General features: G+C 35.5%; 1 protein-coding gene across 2 annotated transcripts in view; it reads left to right on the top strand.

The window, feature by feature from the left end:
- The window catches only part of CASK (calcium/calmodulin dependent serine protein kinase), a 233,534-nt gene that overhangs the window by 133,127 nt on the left and 86,130 nt on the right, over positions 1–14,277 (top strand). For both annotated transcript variants that reach the window (XM_068417554.1, XM_068417564.1), the window contains exons 6-8: positions 1,283–1,385; positions 11,701–11,876; positions 14,014–14,136. In XM_068417554.1, the coding sequence (XP_068273655.1) occupies positions 1,283–1,385; positions 11,701–11,876; positions 14,014–14,136 (402 nt within the window). The remainder of the gene's footprint in view (positions 1–1,282; positions 1,386–11,700; positions 11,877–14,013; positions 14,137–14,277) is intronic.

A 14,277-nucleotide genomic window follows, 5' to 3' on the forward strand; every position in this document is an offset into this window, starting at 1 on the left:
TTGAAAATTACATTTATAAATTGCAAATTTAAAAATGGATTGTAGGTGTCCTGATATAAGGTAGCCTAAATTTAATAATCATCTCAAGAACATTGTCTTGACTTAGTATTCTCCTTACCATTTGAAATGAGAATTTCCATGTTAACTTTCTTAATATAACATCTGTTTAGGAATCAAACTTTTATGGGATTCTGCAGATTTCAGTTAGGTTTATAAACAGGCTACACATTCTTACTTGAAGCTTGTTCTCATAAAACTGAAACTTTTCTAAAAGAAAACGTGTGGTTACAGATGATGGCTTTACGGGTATTCAGACTGAGCTTGTTGTAGCTTCTTTGCACTGTTTTGTGTTCCTAATTTAAGCAGTTACATATTCTCAAGAAGCATTATACAAATTTGACGTTCTTGCTTTTAAATAATATGGTTGACAGCAAAGGGAGGCTTTGAGTAAATGCAGGAAGTCATTCTATATTAAATGCAGTAGTTTGGCTACATGTATTAAATACTGAATTGTGTTCTAATAGATTTTGTCTATATGTTGCTTCCTCCTACACCAGTATCCATCCAAACTGTTGTATAATGTTACTCTGTTTTTGTACATTACACCTCACTCTTACTAGTGGAAAGACTGGAAAATCAGAGGTATGAATGACTGTGCCTGGAATCCAGTTTAGAAACCTAAACAATTTTCCCCCTCACTGGAATATTTATTAGAAACATCGCAGGGATGTTCTTTTTTCTTTTTTGGATTTGGAAGGTGATCAGTGAATTCTGTGATTAAGGCTCAAAATAGTGTTTAATGTTCTCTGTGTGAGGGATATGGTGGTGTCAGGGCAATGGTTCGACTCGATGATCCCAGAGGTCTCTTCCAACCTGATTGATTCTGTGGTAAGATCCAACAAGTGTATCATAGGCAGGATGTTTCTGCTGGAGAACTGAAACAGTGTAAGGCTTAAGGGTGAAAGGTAAAAAGAAAAAGTAGTACCAGGTAAAAAATTATAAGCGTTAATTTTTATCTCCATTTTATTATGATTTCATTTTGTGTTCCTTGAAAGTTCTGTTCTGTCCCAAAAGGATTTTGCTTTGCCTGGGACAATGGAAAGGGGAGCCAATGAAGAAAACGAAGTCCATGCCAGGAAAAAAGTATCTGAAATTAAGAAATTATTTCAAAAAAAAACCAAAAATTCTAGCTTCTGTTTGGAAATTTATGAAAATAAGGTCTAAAATGCAAATTGTATTTCTCAAACAATATAATAATTCGTCTGTGTTTTTGTCTTTTCAGCCACACTGTGTACTGCTTGCCTCAAAAGAGAATTCAGCCCCAGTAAAGCTTGGTGGCTTCGGGGTAGCAATTCAGTTAGGAGAGTCTGGGCTAGTTGCTGGAGGTAAGAAATTTTCCTTCAAAGTTATACAATATTGTGCATGTTGTACTGCAGAATTCTGTTCTTCCAACACAGCCTGGCCTTCAAAACAAGAGCTCAAAAATAATCTTTCACTGAAGACTTTGTTAGTGTTATAAATGCACACAGTTAAGCTAAATTGCTAGTAGAATGTAATATTTTTGTGCGTACATATACTGAGTATTAAATTCCTCTGAGTGTTACTCAACAGGAGCTTACACTGGTTTGATCAAAATGGAAAAAAAGCAAAGAATTTTCCATTTTAGTACAATCTTTGGCATAATTCTTTCATGCTTGACAAAGCAAATCAAATAAAGATGCTATGAGAATTGAAATGTATGTCAAAGCAATGGAGTAAGGACTTACTACAGCATCTTCAATTCTCCCCTATGTTTCTTCTGCAATTTCTGTCAGAATGCTATGCCGTTTAATAGCAAAATCTTACTAGTTTTCACATGTGACTCTTTTCTGTGTTTTAATATTTCATTGTAATTATTGCGTAAGACGTCAATATCTTGATACATATGTATATTTTTTGACTAAGTGTGTTTTGTTTTATGTGGATTTTATTTCCTCTAGCTGCCTTCCATATTGTTCCAGACAATAGGGTTATGCTTTAATCAGCCTGCACAGATGAAGACCCAATCAGTTTTCTGATGCTTTCATTGACAGAGTAGGAGACCACAACAAAAGATTTTGTTGATTTAAATTGTTCTTCCTCAAAACCAATAACTTCCTCTCAGTACCATGCTTCTTCAAAAACTCAGATTTCCTAATCCAATTACTTAAAGCATTAATTTGGCTTCTATATGCTCTTTAAAATTAAAAATAAATCCAATATAAGCATACCAACAGCTACCATTCTCTTCCAGATACCACTAATACCCTGGAAATATCCAAGTGTCTTACTACCTAGAGAGCTAGATACATCTTCTCAAAGAAAATACCCATTCAGTTAAGCTATTGTTGTTTCCTTAATAAAAGGTCCCTCCTTTCTTTACTTTTCCTGTTTCTCTTAAATTTTCTGTACTTCAGCCACTTTTATTAGTGATAGTTCCTACACTTTTGTTTATGATTCTCTCATTTTTTTCTTTATATTCTCACTGAGCAACTTTATCCATTTCTTCTGTTTCAGCTACTCTTCTGGAGGTAGTCAGATACAGTGTAGCTTCTTTCAGTCTACTAGCTGTCTCGCAAGAAACCTCAAGTTCAACTTGGAAGAAAAATCCTGCATTTTTCTGCAAATTTGTCTTGTCCTTCCTTTCCTGTAACCATTCACTGTTCTGCGATCCCACTCATCATTCATCTGCTTACCTCCATGCAGTTATCAGTGCTGGTCTGGTCTTTCCTTTTCTATATAAAAAAGTTTTCATTCCTTTCTGCTTCTGTTTGAAGTACTTATAGAAGCTTCTTTCTTAAGCCTCATCAATATAATATTTCTCTGTATCTGTATCTTTTGCCTCATCATCCATCTCAACTTCTGCCATGTCAGTGTGCCTTCATATTTTTTTTCCTCTCTCTCAACTGTAATTTCCAATTTGTAGCCTTTTCATTAACACTTGTTACTTCCAGCTTCAAATTCCTCTTGCTTTCAGGGATAGCCAGAGTAATTCCACTTCATTTATATACCATAGAAGGTCTCAGTTCTACTACTTCTCTCAAGCTTTCTCCTTTCTTCTCATCTTCTGTTCCATTTTTTATACCACAAACTACGTCTGTTACCTGGCAACTCTTTTCCCTTCCTGAGTCCTACCTGAAGGCATATTACTAGACAGTCCCCTACACAGCACTTGCAAGATTTTATTTCTTCAACTTTACAGTATCACCCCGAATGCGTTGTGTGAAAGTTAACAATACTATCTGTTTGAACTGGGCTATACATTTCTTGTAAAAAATTGTTTATCTACATATTTTTTTAAGTTATCCATATGCCCTATGGATAAGTTTTGGTTTGTAATAATAATAATAATAATTAAAAAAAATTACAAGCACTACTTATTTCTCAGTTGTCTCCTAAATGAAATAGAAACTCTCCTTATAGAGAAGTTTGAGCAGTATAATAACCAACCTGTTCACTTTCACATTCTTTTTCTAATTTTTAGTGAAAAACATTGATTCAGCTTAACATAGTCAATTATTTCACTTTCAGCATGGCAATTCCTGTATTTGGTGGTTAACAGATCAAAAAAGAAATTCTCTATTAAATAAAAGCTATTATGGCATTAAGGTTCTCTTACTGACCATAAAACCTTCTGTGCACCTTAAAATTTTTACTATACTGAAAACACACTGCCTTATATTTGCAGAAAATGCAATACTTGTTAATCTTTCTGTATGTAGATAATGTGTATTACCATGATACCCTAGCAGAATGTACTCAATTACTAGTGTAAATCCCTATGTAGAGGACCCTGGTATTCAAGAACAGAAATCTTTTATGTTTCATTATTTTATGTTCCTTGGAGTAGTTTCTCTTTTAAACGAGAAAAGGACAGCTTTCCTTTAGAAAAAGCGTGTCAGCATTGAAAGTAATGTAACTTTAGTATTCAACTGATAAGGACTCTTCCCTTAATCTTGCATAAAAACCCTATCGTTATGCAAAAGTTCTTCAGTATCTATGATGGTCACTCTCTTTCATGATAGTATTATTCTCCTAAAGTAGGAGTTGCTATATCTAAAACATTCAGGGTTACCAATATTCTAAAATTTTTTTCTTGCTTTCATGCATTTGCATTTGTGCCATTTTGCTTACCTTTTTACATTGACACACCTGTGCCTGACAAGCCCAGATTGTGTATAGCCCAGGAGAACACAAATAGAAGGGAATTTTCTCCCTCAATGTCTTCGAAGTCTGCCTTCTAGGGTACAGCTTTTGCTTTGTTTGGAACTGTGGAATTTTTTTAACTTAACAAAAGACATCTTTTTCCCAGTGTGCATAAATTGGTTTTGGAGGGAAAGGGGATTTTTGTAATAAAGTTAAACTAAGTCCCAGGTATTGAAAGTAGACCAGTCCCAGTCTTTTGGTGTAAGTCCAAAGGTAGACTTGTGTTGTTTATAGGGATTATAACTAGTGTTCTTTCGAGCAGGTAGAGGGTTATTTAACAGAAGTGTAAGGGAGCTCATGATAACAAGCTATGACATGATACTAGATGTCATATATTAAAATGTCTGTGGAATAGATTTTAGGAACATGACTATTTTATCAGTTAACAACCCAGTGGAGTTTATTTTTAAGGAAGTTTAATTATTGTTAAGTAAGTACCAAAAAAAGGACATAGCCATAACTCATTTTTCTTAAGACGAGGAGGGAAAGTGTAAGGAAATACTTTTTGTTCCACTATGTTTGCCCGTAAGCTGCAATACAATGAATAAGAAGCAAGTGTCATCTTCTGAGTTACAGGAAATTTTTTTCATGAGCTACCAATCTGTGAAGGTTTGTTCTTGCAGTTCTTATGATCAGAAGTGGAAAATTTTGCTAAGTGTATTCATTTGAAGCATTGAAGTAGGTACTCTAAGATGGAATTCTGACAGTATACACAATAGTTACAGATCACCATAAGTTAAAAGTGTACTCTTTTATGGAACAGGATGTAGACAGGAAAACAGTCCATGTTTGCATGGTTATTATGCAGCTGGAGTAGCGGAACCTCTGGGAAGTCAGTGATTTAATAGAGCAATCTCACATTATGATCTCTGTCTTCTTCCTTGGACAATTTTTCTTTCAGAATGTAGTATGAATTGTCACAATATTTTCTTAAATAAATGTGATATCAGATTTATCAGATATCAAATATCTTGCATGCTAAATCTTGGAATTTTTAGCTAGTATATGGTATAAAAGTCTGAAGGACCAAAAGCCATTGAGTCCACAAGTGCTATTTCCTCCGTGTAATCTACTTATTTTCTCCTGGTTTCAACTAGTGCAAAATAACATAACTGTATAGACCTAGATGGTATGAGGTTCTATACTAACTGTCAAGTCTTATCCATGGATAGTTAACTGCATTTCACTTTTTCATTTAGCAGCAAAATGTCACAGGTTCCATGATGCTAATCCAGTCCAGTATTGATTTTTATGTATTATTAGTTAGCTCCCCTAAGTTGCTTCAAAATCCTATAGTATCTTCAGGTATGCTAACAAAACCACCATCATCTTACTGGAAAACATCTTATACTTAATAGAAGTACAGCGCATAAATATCAAGTGTTGCTGATTCTTCATCAGCTAGCTTTTCAGACTTACTGCAAAAATAGCAAAGGCAGGCATTACCATAAATCTCCCTGCAAATAAGACTATGGAATTGGGGGCGGGGGGAGAATCTTTGAAGTTCCTTATTTTTATTTTGTTCCCATCAATATAAAAATGATCATAGAATCATAGAATAGTTTGGGTTGGAAGGGTCCTTTAAAGGTCATCTTGCCCAACCACCCTGCAATGAGCAGGGACATCTTCAACTAGACCAGGTTGCTCAGAGCCCCATCCAACCTGACCTTGACTGTTTCCAGGGATGGGGCATCTGCCACCTCTCTGGGCAACCTGTTCCAGTGTTTCACCAAACTGGATCTTCTTGGTCGTTTTATAAACCCCAGTTTAAAAATCATATCTTTGAAATGTTTTTTTACACTGCATAGACCTTTTTTCCTTTTCATCATCAGTGTCTGAAAGGTATAGCAAGTCTTCCTTTTGTTTTCCAAGGAGAAGTCAATGTTTGTAAGCTGCGGTCCTACACTAGTATTCTTCTTTCACTTAAATAGTAGTGTTTCTTTCCTCTGCAAAGCAAGAGCACTATTTCAATTTTTTTTTCCTGAAAAAATCAAAAAATGTGAGCCTCTTCAAAAATTTACCCCTGATAGACTTTGTTTTATTTGAAAGATACAACTGTAGTTTACAGTCTCTCAGAAATTCCATTTCACATTTGGGTCAATTTGAGAGTGCTTACAGGACACTAATGTGTTTAAAAGTCAGTTTAGGTTTACTTCCTCCATCATAGTTTTATGGCTGAAAAGGCCATTGAATCAATTATTATAATTTGTCTGGTTAACATTGGATCTTTGTTCATTTTCTGGACACTAATATCCAATTTTCCAGTTGTCTGCTGATGCATCTTTTAAAATATATTTTCTTCAGACAATCTTCTGTGCTGAAGCTGAATTGCCCCTTTTTTTTTTTAATCTATTCATCTTCTCTGTACACCTGCTTTAAACATCTCTATTGTCTGGAGTAATGTGGAAAGGAATTAAAAGTAGTAAAGTATTGACCTATCTGATCTGTTGTGTGTGATTCTTTGATTCCTTCCACATTATTCTGGATATCCCACTCTTTTAGAAACTCCTTAATTTATGAACATATTTCTTATTACACTATTGTGAGAGGTCAGATGATGATGTTTATTAGTACCTCACATTTTTTTCCTAAAAATTATTTGTTCCAGTTGTTTCCTTATACATCGTTCAGATACTACTGCTGTTGAAAGACTCTCCTTCTGGTATCTTGGTCATCAGTCCCCTGCCTTAGGGATGACAAAATCTGATTGGGTCTCTGTATATACTCTTCTTGTGGAAAGCATAGCCCTATTGTCTGGAATAATATGGAAAGAGTCATAGAAACTAAATTATCAAAGGTAAGTCAAAATTTCTCTTTAGTGCTTGTGAATGATAGCAGATTGACAGCACCTGAAGACTGAAGCACTCTGTTTATCCACAGGAAAAATCAGCAAAATTAGCAATTTTATAAATTTCCAGACTACCAACATGCCTCAAAACTTCTGATAAGAAAGCTTACCTCTAGAAATAAGATGTCTAATGTCTGTACCTATTTCAGGCATTGAGTGGTTCCTAAGTCAGCAAACACTCTGATATAGGCATTTATTTACAGTGAATTGGGTGGAGGCAAGCATCACATCGAAACATACCACAGCTGAGTCTTCATATAGTGATGATTTTCAGTTAATGCTACTCTAGAACAGATAAGAACAACCTAGAAGCACATAGACAGAAAATTGATTCCAGTCTTCCATATGGTTTCTTCTCACATGTAGATAGAACTAAAAATCATGTGTGTATGCATGCATGCAATATGCGTTTGAATAAAATGATGTTACTTTTCATCAATAGTCATTCGAATAGATCCATGAGCATTCTTATATGAGTTACTGATTACTCTAAAATGACTCTATTACTGATATTCACCTTACAGTTCTTGTAGTTGCAACATAGGAAAAATCCCTGTCTATGTAAGTTCATGTGTGCACTCCATTCATTTTGCTGGGCTAAGTGCAGCTCAGAAGTGCAGCTCAGCAGTTCTTGCTCAGGTCAGTTTTTAGAATAACCTCGAAATCATCATTTGCTCCTTTGATGAACCCAGTGAAGTGGTTAGTTGTCACGAGGATGACAGCTGCCCCAGAAATGACTTTAGCCTTTTTAAGTTTCTAATACATACATACACATATATATGCAATTTTTTTATCCTGTTTAACTGGACAGTTCAGTCTTAACCAATTACGTTTCTGTTTGTTCTGGGTTTGCTTTTTCATGGAGATGAAATTGTGATTTCCACCACTGCCGCCCAGGATCTTGTAATCTACACTGAAAAGGTTACGAAACCAAATCATTCTGTTATTATTTTCACTAATTATAATCTAGCAGTGGTAAATGGCAGGATTTGATTAAGTTAGCCTAGCCTTCTTTCTCATTTCATTTGTATTTATGGAGTTCTCATTTTAAATTTAAAAGTGAGTATTAAGATCCAGTAGTACTGATTTTTTCAGCATGCTATTAACTAGCATTCATTTTTCATCTAGTTTATAGCAGCAGTCTTTTGGGGTCTTAAACAGCTGTGTAGAGTGTTGCCTATTACTGAACTAGTCTATTCCTTCTGCTCAACATCAAGCAGTTCACTGAAGTGGATTTTTATGGTGTACTGGTTTTGAACAAAGATCCAGTTCTTCCACCTGTGATCTAAGCTCTTTAACTTCCAAGGGAGGAGAAAGAAAATTTGGGATGATCAGAGAGGGACAGTGGTCTTTAACCGTAACTTCTGAGTCTGTTGGTTTGTCTGTAAGAGCACTTGAGTACTAAGTAACCAAGCAGCCTCACATTCTGATGTGAGGTCACCAGATAAAACAAAATAGGAACCTTGAAGTATCAAGAGGCTATAATTTGTCTATTGTCACATAGAAAGTAGGAAATAAACCTCAAGAAGCTTGTTCTGTTAGAAAAAAATGTGTATATGGAAAAAAATTATATGATGAAAGTCTTTGATAATGAATAGAGTGCTGGCAGTGGATGGCTACTGCATAAGAAGTGCTCTCATATTATGTTCTGCCTGCAGTTTTGGTAAGCACACCGCTGAATGTTTGCTACTTGTTAATATTCAGTATTTTTGTAAGTATTTTTGTATTTCCGTGCCCTGTGGTCAGGAAGCGAGGTGGAGGGGGAAAGGAAATCTTTTTCCTCAGAACAAGGTGTTTTACAGGTCAGCCTTCACTGTACTGCAAATGCCCAGCAGACTGAAATGCAGTGGCAAAAAAAAAAAAAAAAAAAAAAAACAAAACCAGAACCCAAACATTTTGGTCTACTTGTCACAGCACGTAGTCGTTTTTTTACCATGTTCATCTCTGCAATTGTTTACTTAAAACACAAAGAAGGACCTGAGCAGAGAGGAGTGGCACGTAATTATGGGAAATACACATTAAATCAACTTAGGTATCATTTGATACATAGGATTCTTAGTTTCATTAACTACTTGATCGAGACAACTGTGTATCTCCCTGAAGTTTAATGCCTCTTTTAAATAGCTTTGTTTGTACTTGTGATATCTTGTCTTCTAGTGGTTTCTGCTGTTTTTCTTTTGAATAATCACTTTTCTCTAGGCTTCCCAGATTTCATAACAGCAATTAGAAAGCCTAGTAGGAAGGCAGAATCTTCAGAGTATATATGATTTTCCATTCATATTGATAAAAAAAGATTTGAACGAGCTTTATTACCACAAATGTTTTTTTCAATGTGTAAGAAAGGTTACACCTGCTCCAAAATTGCAAATGGGTACCTCTGCACCGAAATGCCAGGAAGTTTACCACTGAGATAAACAAGACTTGGGTAAGCCAGGCTGCTCTGCGGTCTTGCACAATGTCTTCTGTACTAAAGATTTCCAGACTGTGGTATGCATACCACTAATGTCACATGAACAGTCTAAGTGATATACAAATACTGTTTGAACAGGCAGGTGTTGCTGCTTATGTACTTGCATAGCCTGATACAGAGCTGGAAATGTTGGTGCTTCTGCTGTTGCGGGTGATGGCATCTTAGGTGGGGAAAAGTTAGGAAAACCCTTATAGATAGAGATTTGTAGGCAGATGGAAAAAAAAGAAAGGGAAAAAAACCCAGAGTTCTCAGCAACTTGTGTATACTGGATAGATATACTTTCCGTTTTCCTCCCCTTCCCTGTCACCAGGCACCTAAAAGAGAGAAGCTTTGGGTCATCTAAGGAGATAATTCTTCCCCTCATATTTGTGAGCTTGAAGATTTGGTTTTGAGGTTTATCAGTTAAGCTGAAAGATATGTCATAAGCCTATAAATTGTCTATAACCAACAAGAATTAGTAATCTTACCCCATGTCCATCTCTGTCTTTCTCTGTCCAGAGTTTACTCTTTCTTCTTGCCCCAGTGATATGAGGGATGAACAGGACTTGCAGCATCTTGCTGTTTTGCTCTTTTTTAGCCTGGGAAGGAACTGCCCCTTTGCTATCACGACAGCCTAGACTGCATGGGCTTTTTAAGATGCTGACCTAGCTTAGTGGTGAGGTAACTTTCATTTGTCACAGGCAGATTCCTAACATTTATGTGGCAGAGGGATTGCCTCATCAACTGGAAATGAAAAGGTTTAACACAAAGCCAGGTTAAGAAGTTTGACAATGTTGTTTCTTCTTAAGAATAGTATGGTGAAAAAGCAACCATCTTTCTTTCAATTTTTTAATCCTTGTAGATGCAAAAAGGAGTGAGTGGGGACTAGTTAACAAAGCATAGTTAGATCATATTCCTGTATTAGGTGGTATAAACGAAGGATGGTCTTTACTGAGTAAGCTACTGCCAGATAGTTTCCTGGGTGTTTTTTTACCAGTGCCGTGACTTAGCTAACTCATATTCAAATGGTGTACAGGATAGGCTGGTCTAAGCAAGTGTCTCTTCACAAGACCAGACTGAATTACATACGTGCTGTGCAAACACCTCGGATTCTCTAGGCTGCATTGTAAACTCTCCTAGACGGCACAAAGGTGCTGCAAGCCTCAAATGGAGCCTCTGAAGTCCCCTGTAGTATCAGTGAGCAAAAATAATTTATGAAGATGGTACAAGTGGTAACAGTTTGGTACAGTTCTGGGGTTTTTTCTTCTGTTGGTACTTGATGGAACCACAGTAGTCCAAAGACTATATTTATTTATATTTAAGTGTCAGTGGTGCCTTGAGCATTCAAAGCTTAATTCTTGCAAACCCTTTGCAGTGGAAACAAACCTCTTTACAGTGGGAAACATTTATAGGGAGACATAAAATGTTTGTTGCTTTTATTTGGTTTAATGTGTTACATAGAAATTGAATGAAGTCATTCTAATAGTTTATCCACTCAAAAGATTACTTGGTACTAAATATGTTTTGTTTCCGCGGGTGTATATTCATTACCAATCCAAAATCAATACTGTCCCAGAACCATTACTGTGTGGCACTCATTGAAAGCACTCTGTGAAACAAATTAGCATTATCTTTTTATCTGCGGTAAGATATTGCCTACTTCAAATAAATGAGCAATACATTTGCTACTGTTTTGCATTCTTGTTGGGCAGTTTCAGTAGACTAGCTAAGGTTTGGGCAGAGCACCAGACCAAACTATGCTCTTGCCAATTAGAGGCAGCTTTTTCAAGTAAGCTGTGGAGACTACAATATCTTTGTACATGCTCTCTAGATAAATAGTTCCTGTTTCAAAGGTTGTCCAAATTGATATTTTTACTTCTATATGGCATGTTTCACTGAAGAATCTTAGTGCTCTTATATAAGTCTTGTTTCACAGTCTGCAGGGTAGGATACAATATTCCTCAATTTAAAAAGGTTAATTAAAGCAAAAGACAAACTACTGATTTGTCTCACTGGATATATTTAATAAATACTAAACTTAAGTAAAAAAGAAGTGTGTTAAAAGTTTAACCCATGAACAAAACTTATTAAAACTGTTTTCGTTTAATGCAGTGATATTCTTCATTTCCATGTTTGACACACATCACTTTGACTCAGTTTTGTTTTTATTTCTATTTAGGACGTGTAGGAACACCTCATTTTATGGCCCCAGAAGTGGTAAAAAGGGAACCTTATGGGAAGCCCGTAGATGTTTGGGGTTGTGGCGTGATCCTTTTTATCCTGCTAAGTGGTTGTTTGCCTTTTTATGGAACCAAGGAAAGATTATTTGAAGGCATTATTAAAGGAAAATACAAGGTAAATGACAGTATACCTGAATCCCTTTCCAGTGAGATGAGCTCTGATGGTAAAATTTCTGGAAGGTGATATTTGTACTTAACCTGATTTAAATTTGAAGCTTATAGAAATCTTGTCTGTGTTGCACAGGAAGAGAGATGATTTTCTCTCTCCAGTCTATCTTGTTCCTGCTGTGTTTTGTATCAATGTTAGGAATTAGAATACAGAAATATTTACTCAGATGAAATAATAAATGGGTGCAAAACTAGCCCCTAATTCTACGTGGCGCTTGGTAGGATTACATGAGGTTTAGCTGTAAAGTAGAACATACTGTATGTTACCTTAGTTTTATAGATCATTTAAATTTTTTAATCAAATAAAATAACTCTCATAAAGGCTGGTCATCATATTGCCATGATTTAAAACAAAATGCATGCTACTATAAAAACATAGTTATGCATTTTTCTTTTTAGTACAGTGTATAGTAAAGTGCAGCTGATGATTCAAAAGGAGCCACTTGGAACTGAAAGCAAATCGGTGTGCGTGCAAGATAAGCGCGTTTCACAACATAAGCATCCTAGAGCCATTATGGAGACAAATTTAAAGCTTTGACTTCACTATTTTTGTGGTTTTGTCTAAGATCAGTTTTGCTCTGCTTTGCAGCCAAGGTCATACATGAGCTGTGTATTAGCAGATTAAGAGTGGAAACTCCTAAAGCTGTCCAATAGTCTGTAATATGGTTTAGGAAGTATTTTATCATATGAATTTAACAGTAGTCTGCTAAAATGTGACAGCAGTGGTACTGCACTTGGTCAGGAGCACATTTTTCATTCTTTAAATTTTGTATTCTAGAAACAGCAGAATTTCTTCATGGCACTAGTTTTGGGATTGCATAGACTGGTAGACATTCCAGTTTCACTTTATGGAAGATTTCTTTATGGAATCTCTTAAGCAGCTAAAATCTTCTGGAAGCGTACAAGTTAACTTTTCTTCGTTTAAAAAAAAGTCACGGCCAGCACATTGTGTCTTCTCAGTTCCTTTTCTGTTCCTGTATCCACAATAATATGTCTATTCAGTGAAAATAGTATAAGGATTTCAAAACAATCTTGCTGCAAATTTGAAATTACCTTCGTTTCATTAGAGCCGAAAAAGAAATTACAAATCACAACTGTAAAAGTGCATTTCATAGCCAGATAATGTTCCTGAGTGCTCCAATTTAAAGAGATTATTTTTTCTAAAGACTGATTTTAAATAAAATAGGCCTCTTTAAATGAACAGATTTTGAATTTTCATTTCGTACTTTGTAAAATTAGCAGTATGCTATCTAAATAAAACTTAAGTTCTTCATAAATTTAAGAAATGCTAGAAATAGCTTAAGGATAGAATCCTTTATCACAGAAAGAATTTTCTTACTTTAGTATGGATTTATTGGGTCTCCATCATTTTGACCAGTTGGACACAAACCTGCATGTGCACAAGATGAAAATATATTCTAAATCAGTTCTGCTCTAAAAAGTGTTCCAATTGCTTGTATTGATGATCACATGTCAGTGTGCTTTCCTACCTGAGTGGCTGAAGATGCTTAACTGTTGTAAAGTTGAAAGGAATTTATTGGGAAGAGCCATTGTCCATGCTACCTGTGGGACAGGACCAGAGTAGTTCACAACAGGCATTAGCTGACTCCCTTCTTACTCAGCATCACTGGCATGAGATTGCGGGTTGATACAGACAGACTGTCATGCTGTTCCTTATATTGATTTCAGTAGATTTAATTCCTACATTTATCATATGCGTAGTTAACTGTCAGACAAAACCTAAGTATTTTTTCTTTTTCTAGTGAAGGGTCACTTTTATGTGAACAAAATAGAGAGTAAAAGGAAGAAAATTATGCTGTTATTATAACATAATACTAAGGATATGTCAGCTTTTATGTGGTACAGTGCTCACTGTTTTTAGTTTTTTATGCCATTTCAATAGCAACTAATGTACAATTTTGTAAGTTATTAAAAAACTTAGAAACTCCCTTCCACATTTATTATGATAAAATGTTTACAAATACCAACCACAGTTAAATCTCTGCAATTACTTTACATAAAAAGTAGGTTCTTGTCTATATTCTTATTACTAATTTAATTTCTTTTTTCTTGCTTGTAATCAGATGAATCCTAGGCAATGGAGCCATATTTCTGAAAGTGCCAAAGATCTGGTACGCCGCATGCTTATGCTGGATCCAGCAGAAAGGATAACAGTATATGAAGCATTGAACCATCCCTGGTTAAAGGTAGAAAAAGCAGCTGTATACATACCAGTTTCCTCTTCAAGGGAGGAAAAGATTTCTTTCTTTCTTTCTTTGAACTTTTAAAAGTAGACGTGGCATTGTACAAGATGTGTGATAATATTCTTTAAATGCTTTGTAATATTA

This window comes from Nyctibius grandis, chromosome 2, assembly GCF_013368605.1.
Source record: "Nyctibius grandis isolate bNycGra1 chromosome 2, bNycGra1.pri, whole genome shotgun sequence".
Classification (NCBI taxonomy): domain Eukaryota; kingdom Metazoa; phylum Chordata; class Aves; order Nyctibiiformes; family Nyctibiidae; genus Nyctibius; species Nyctibius grandis.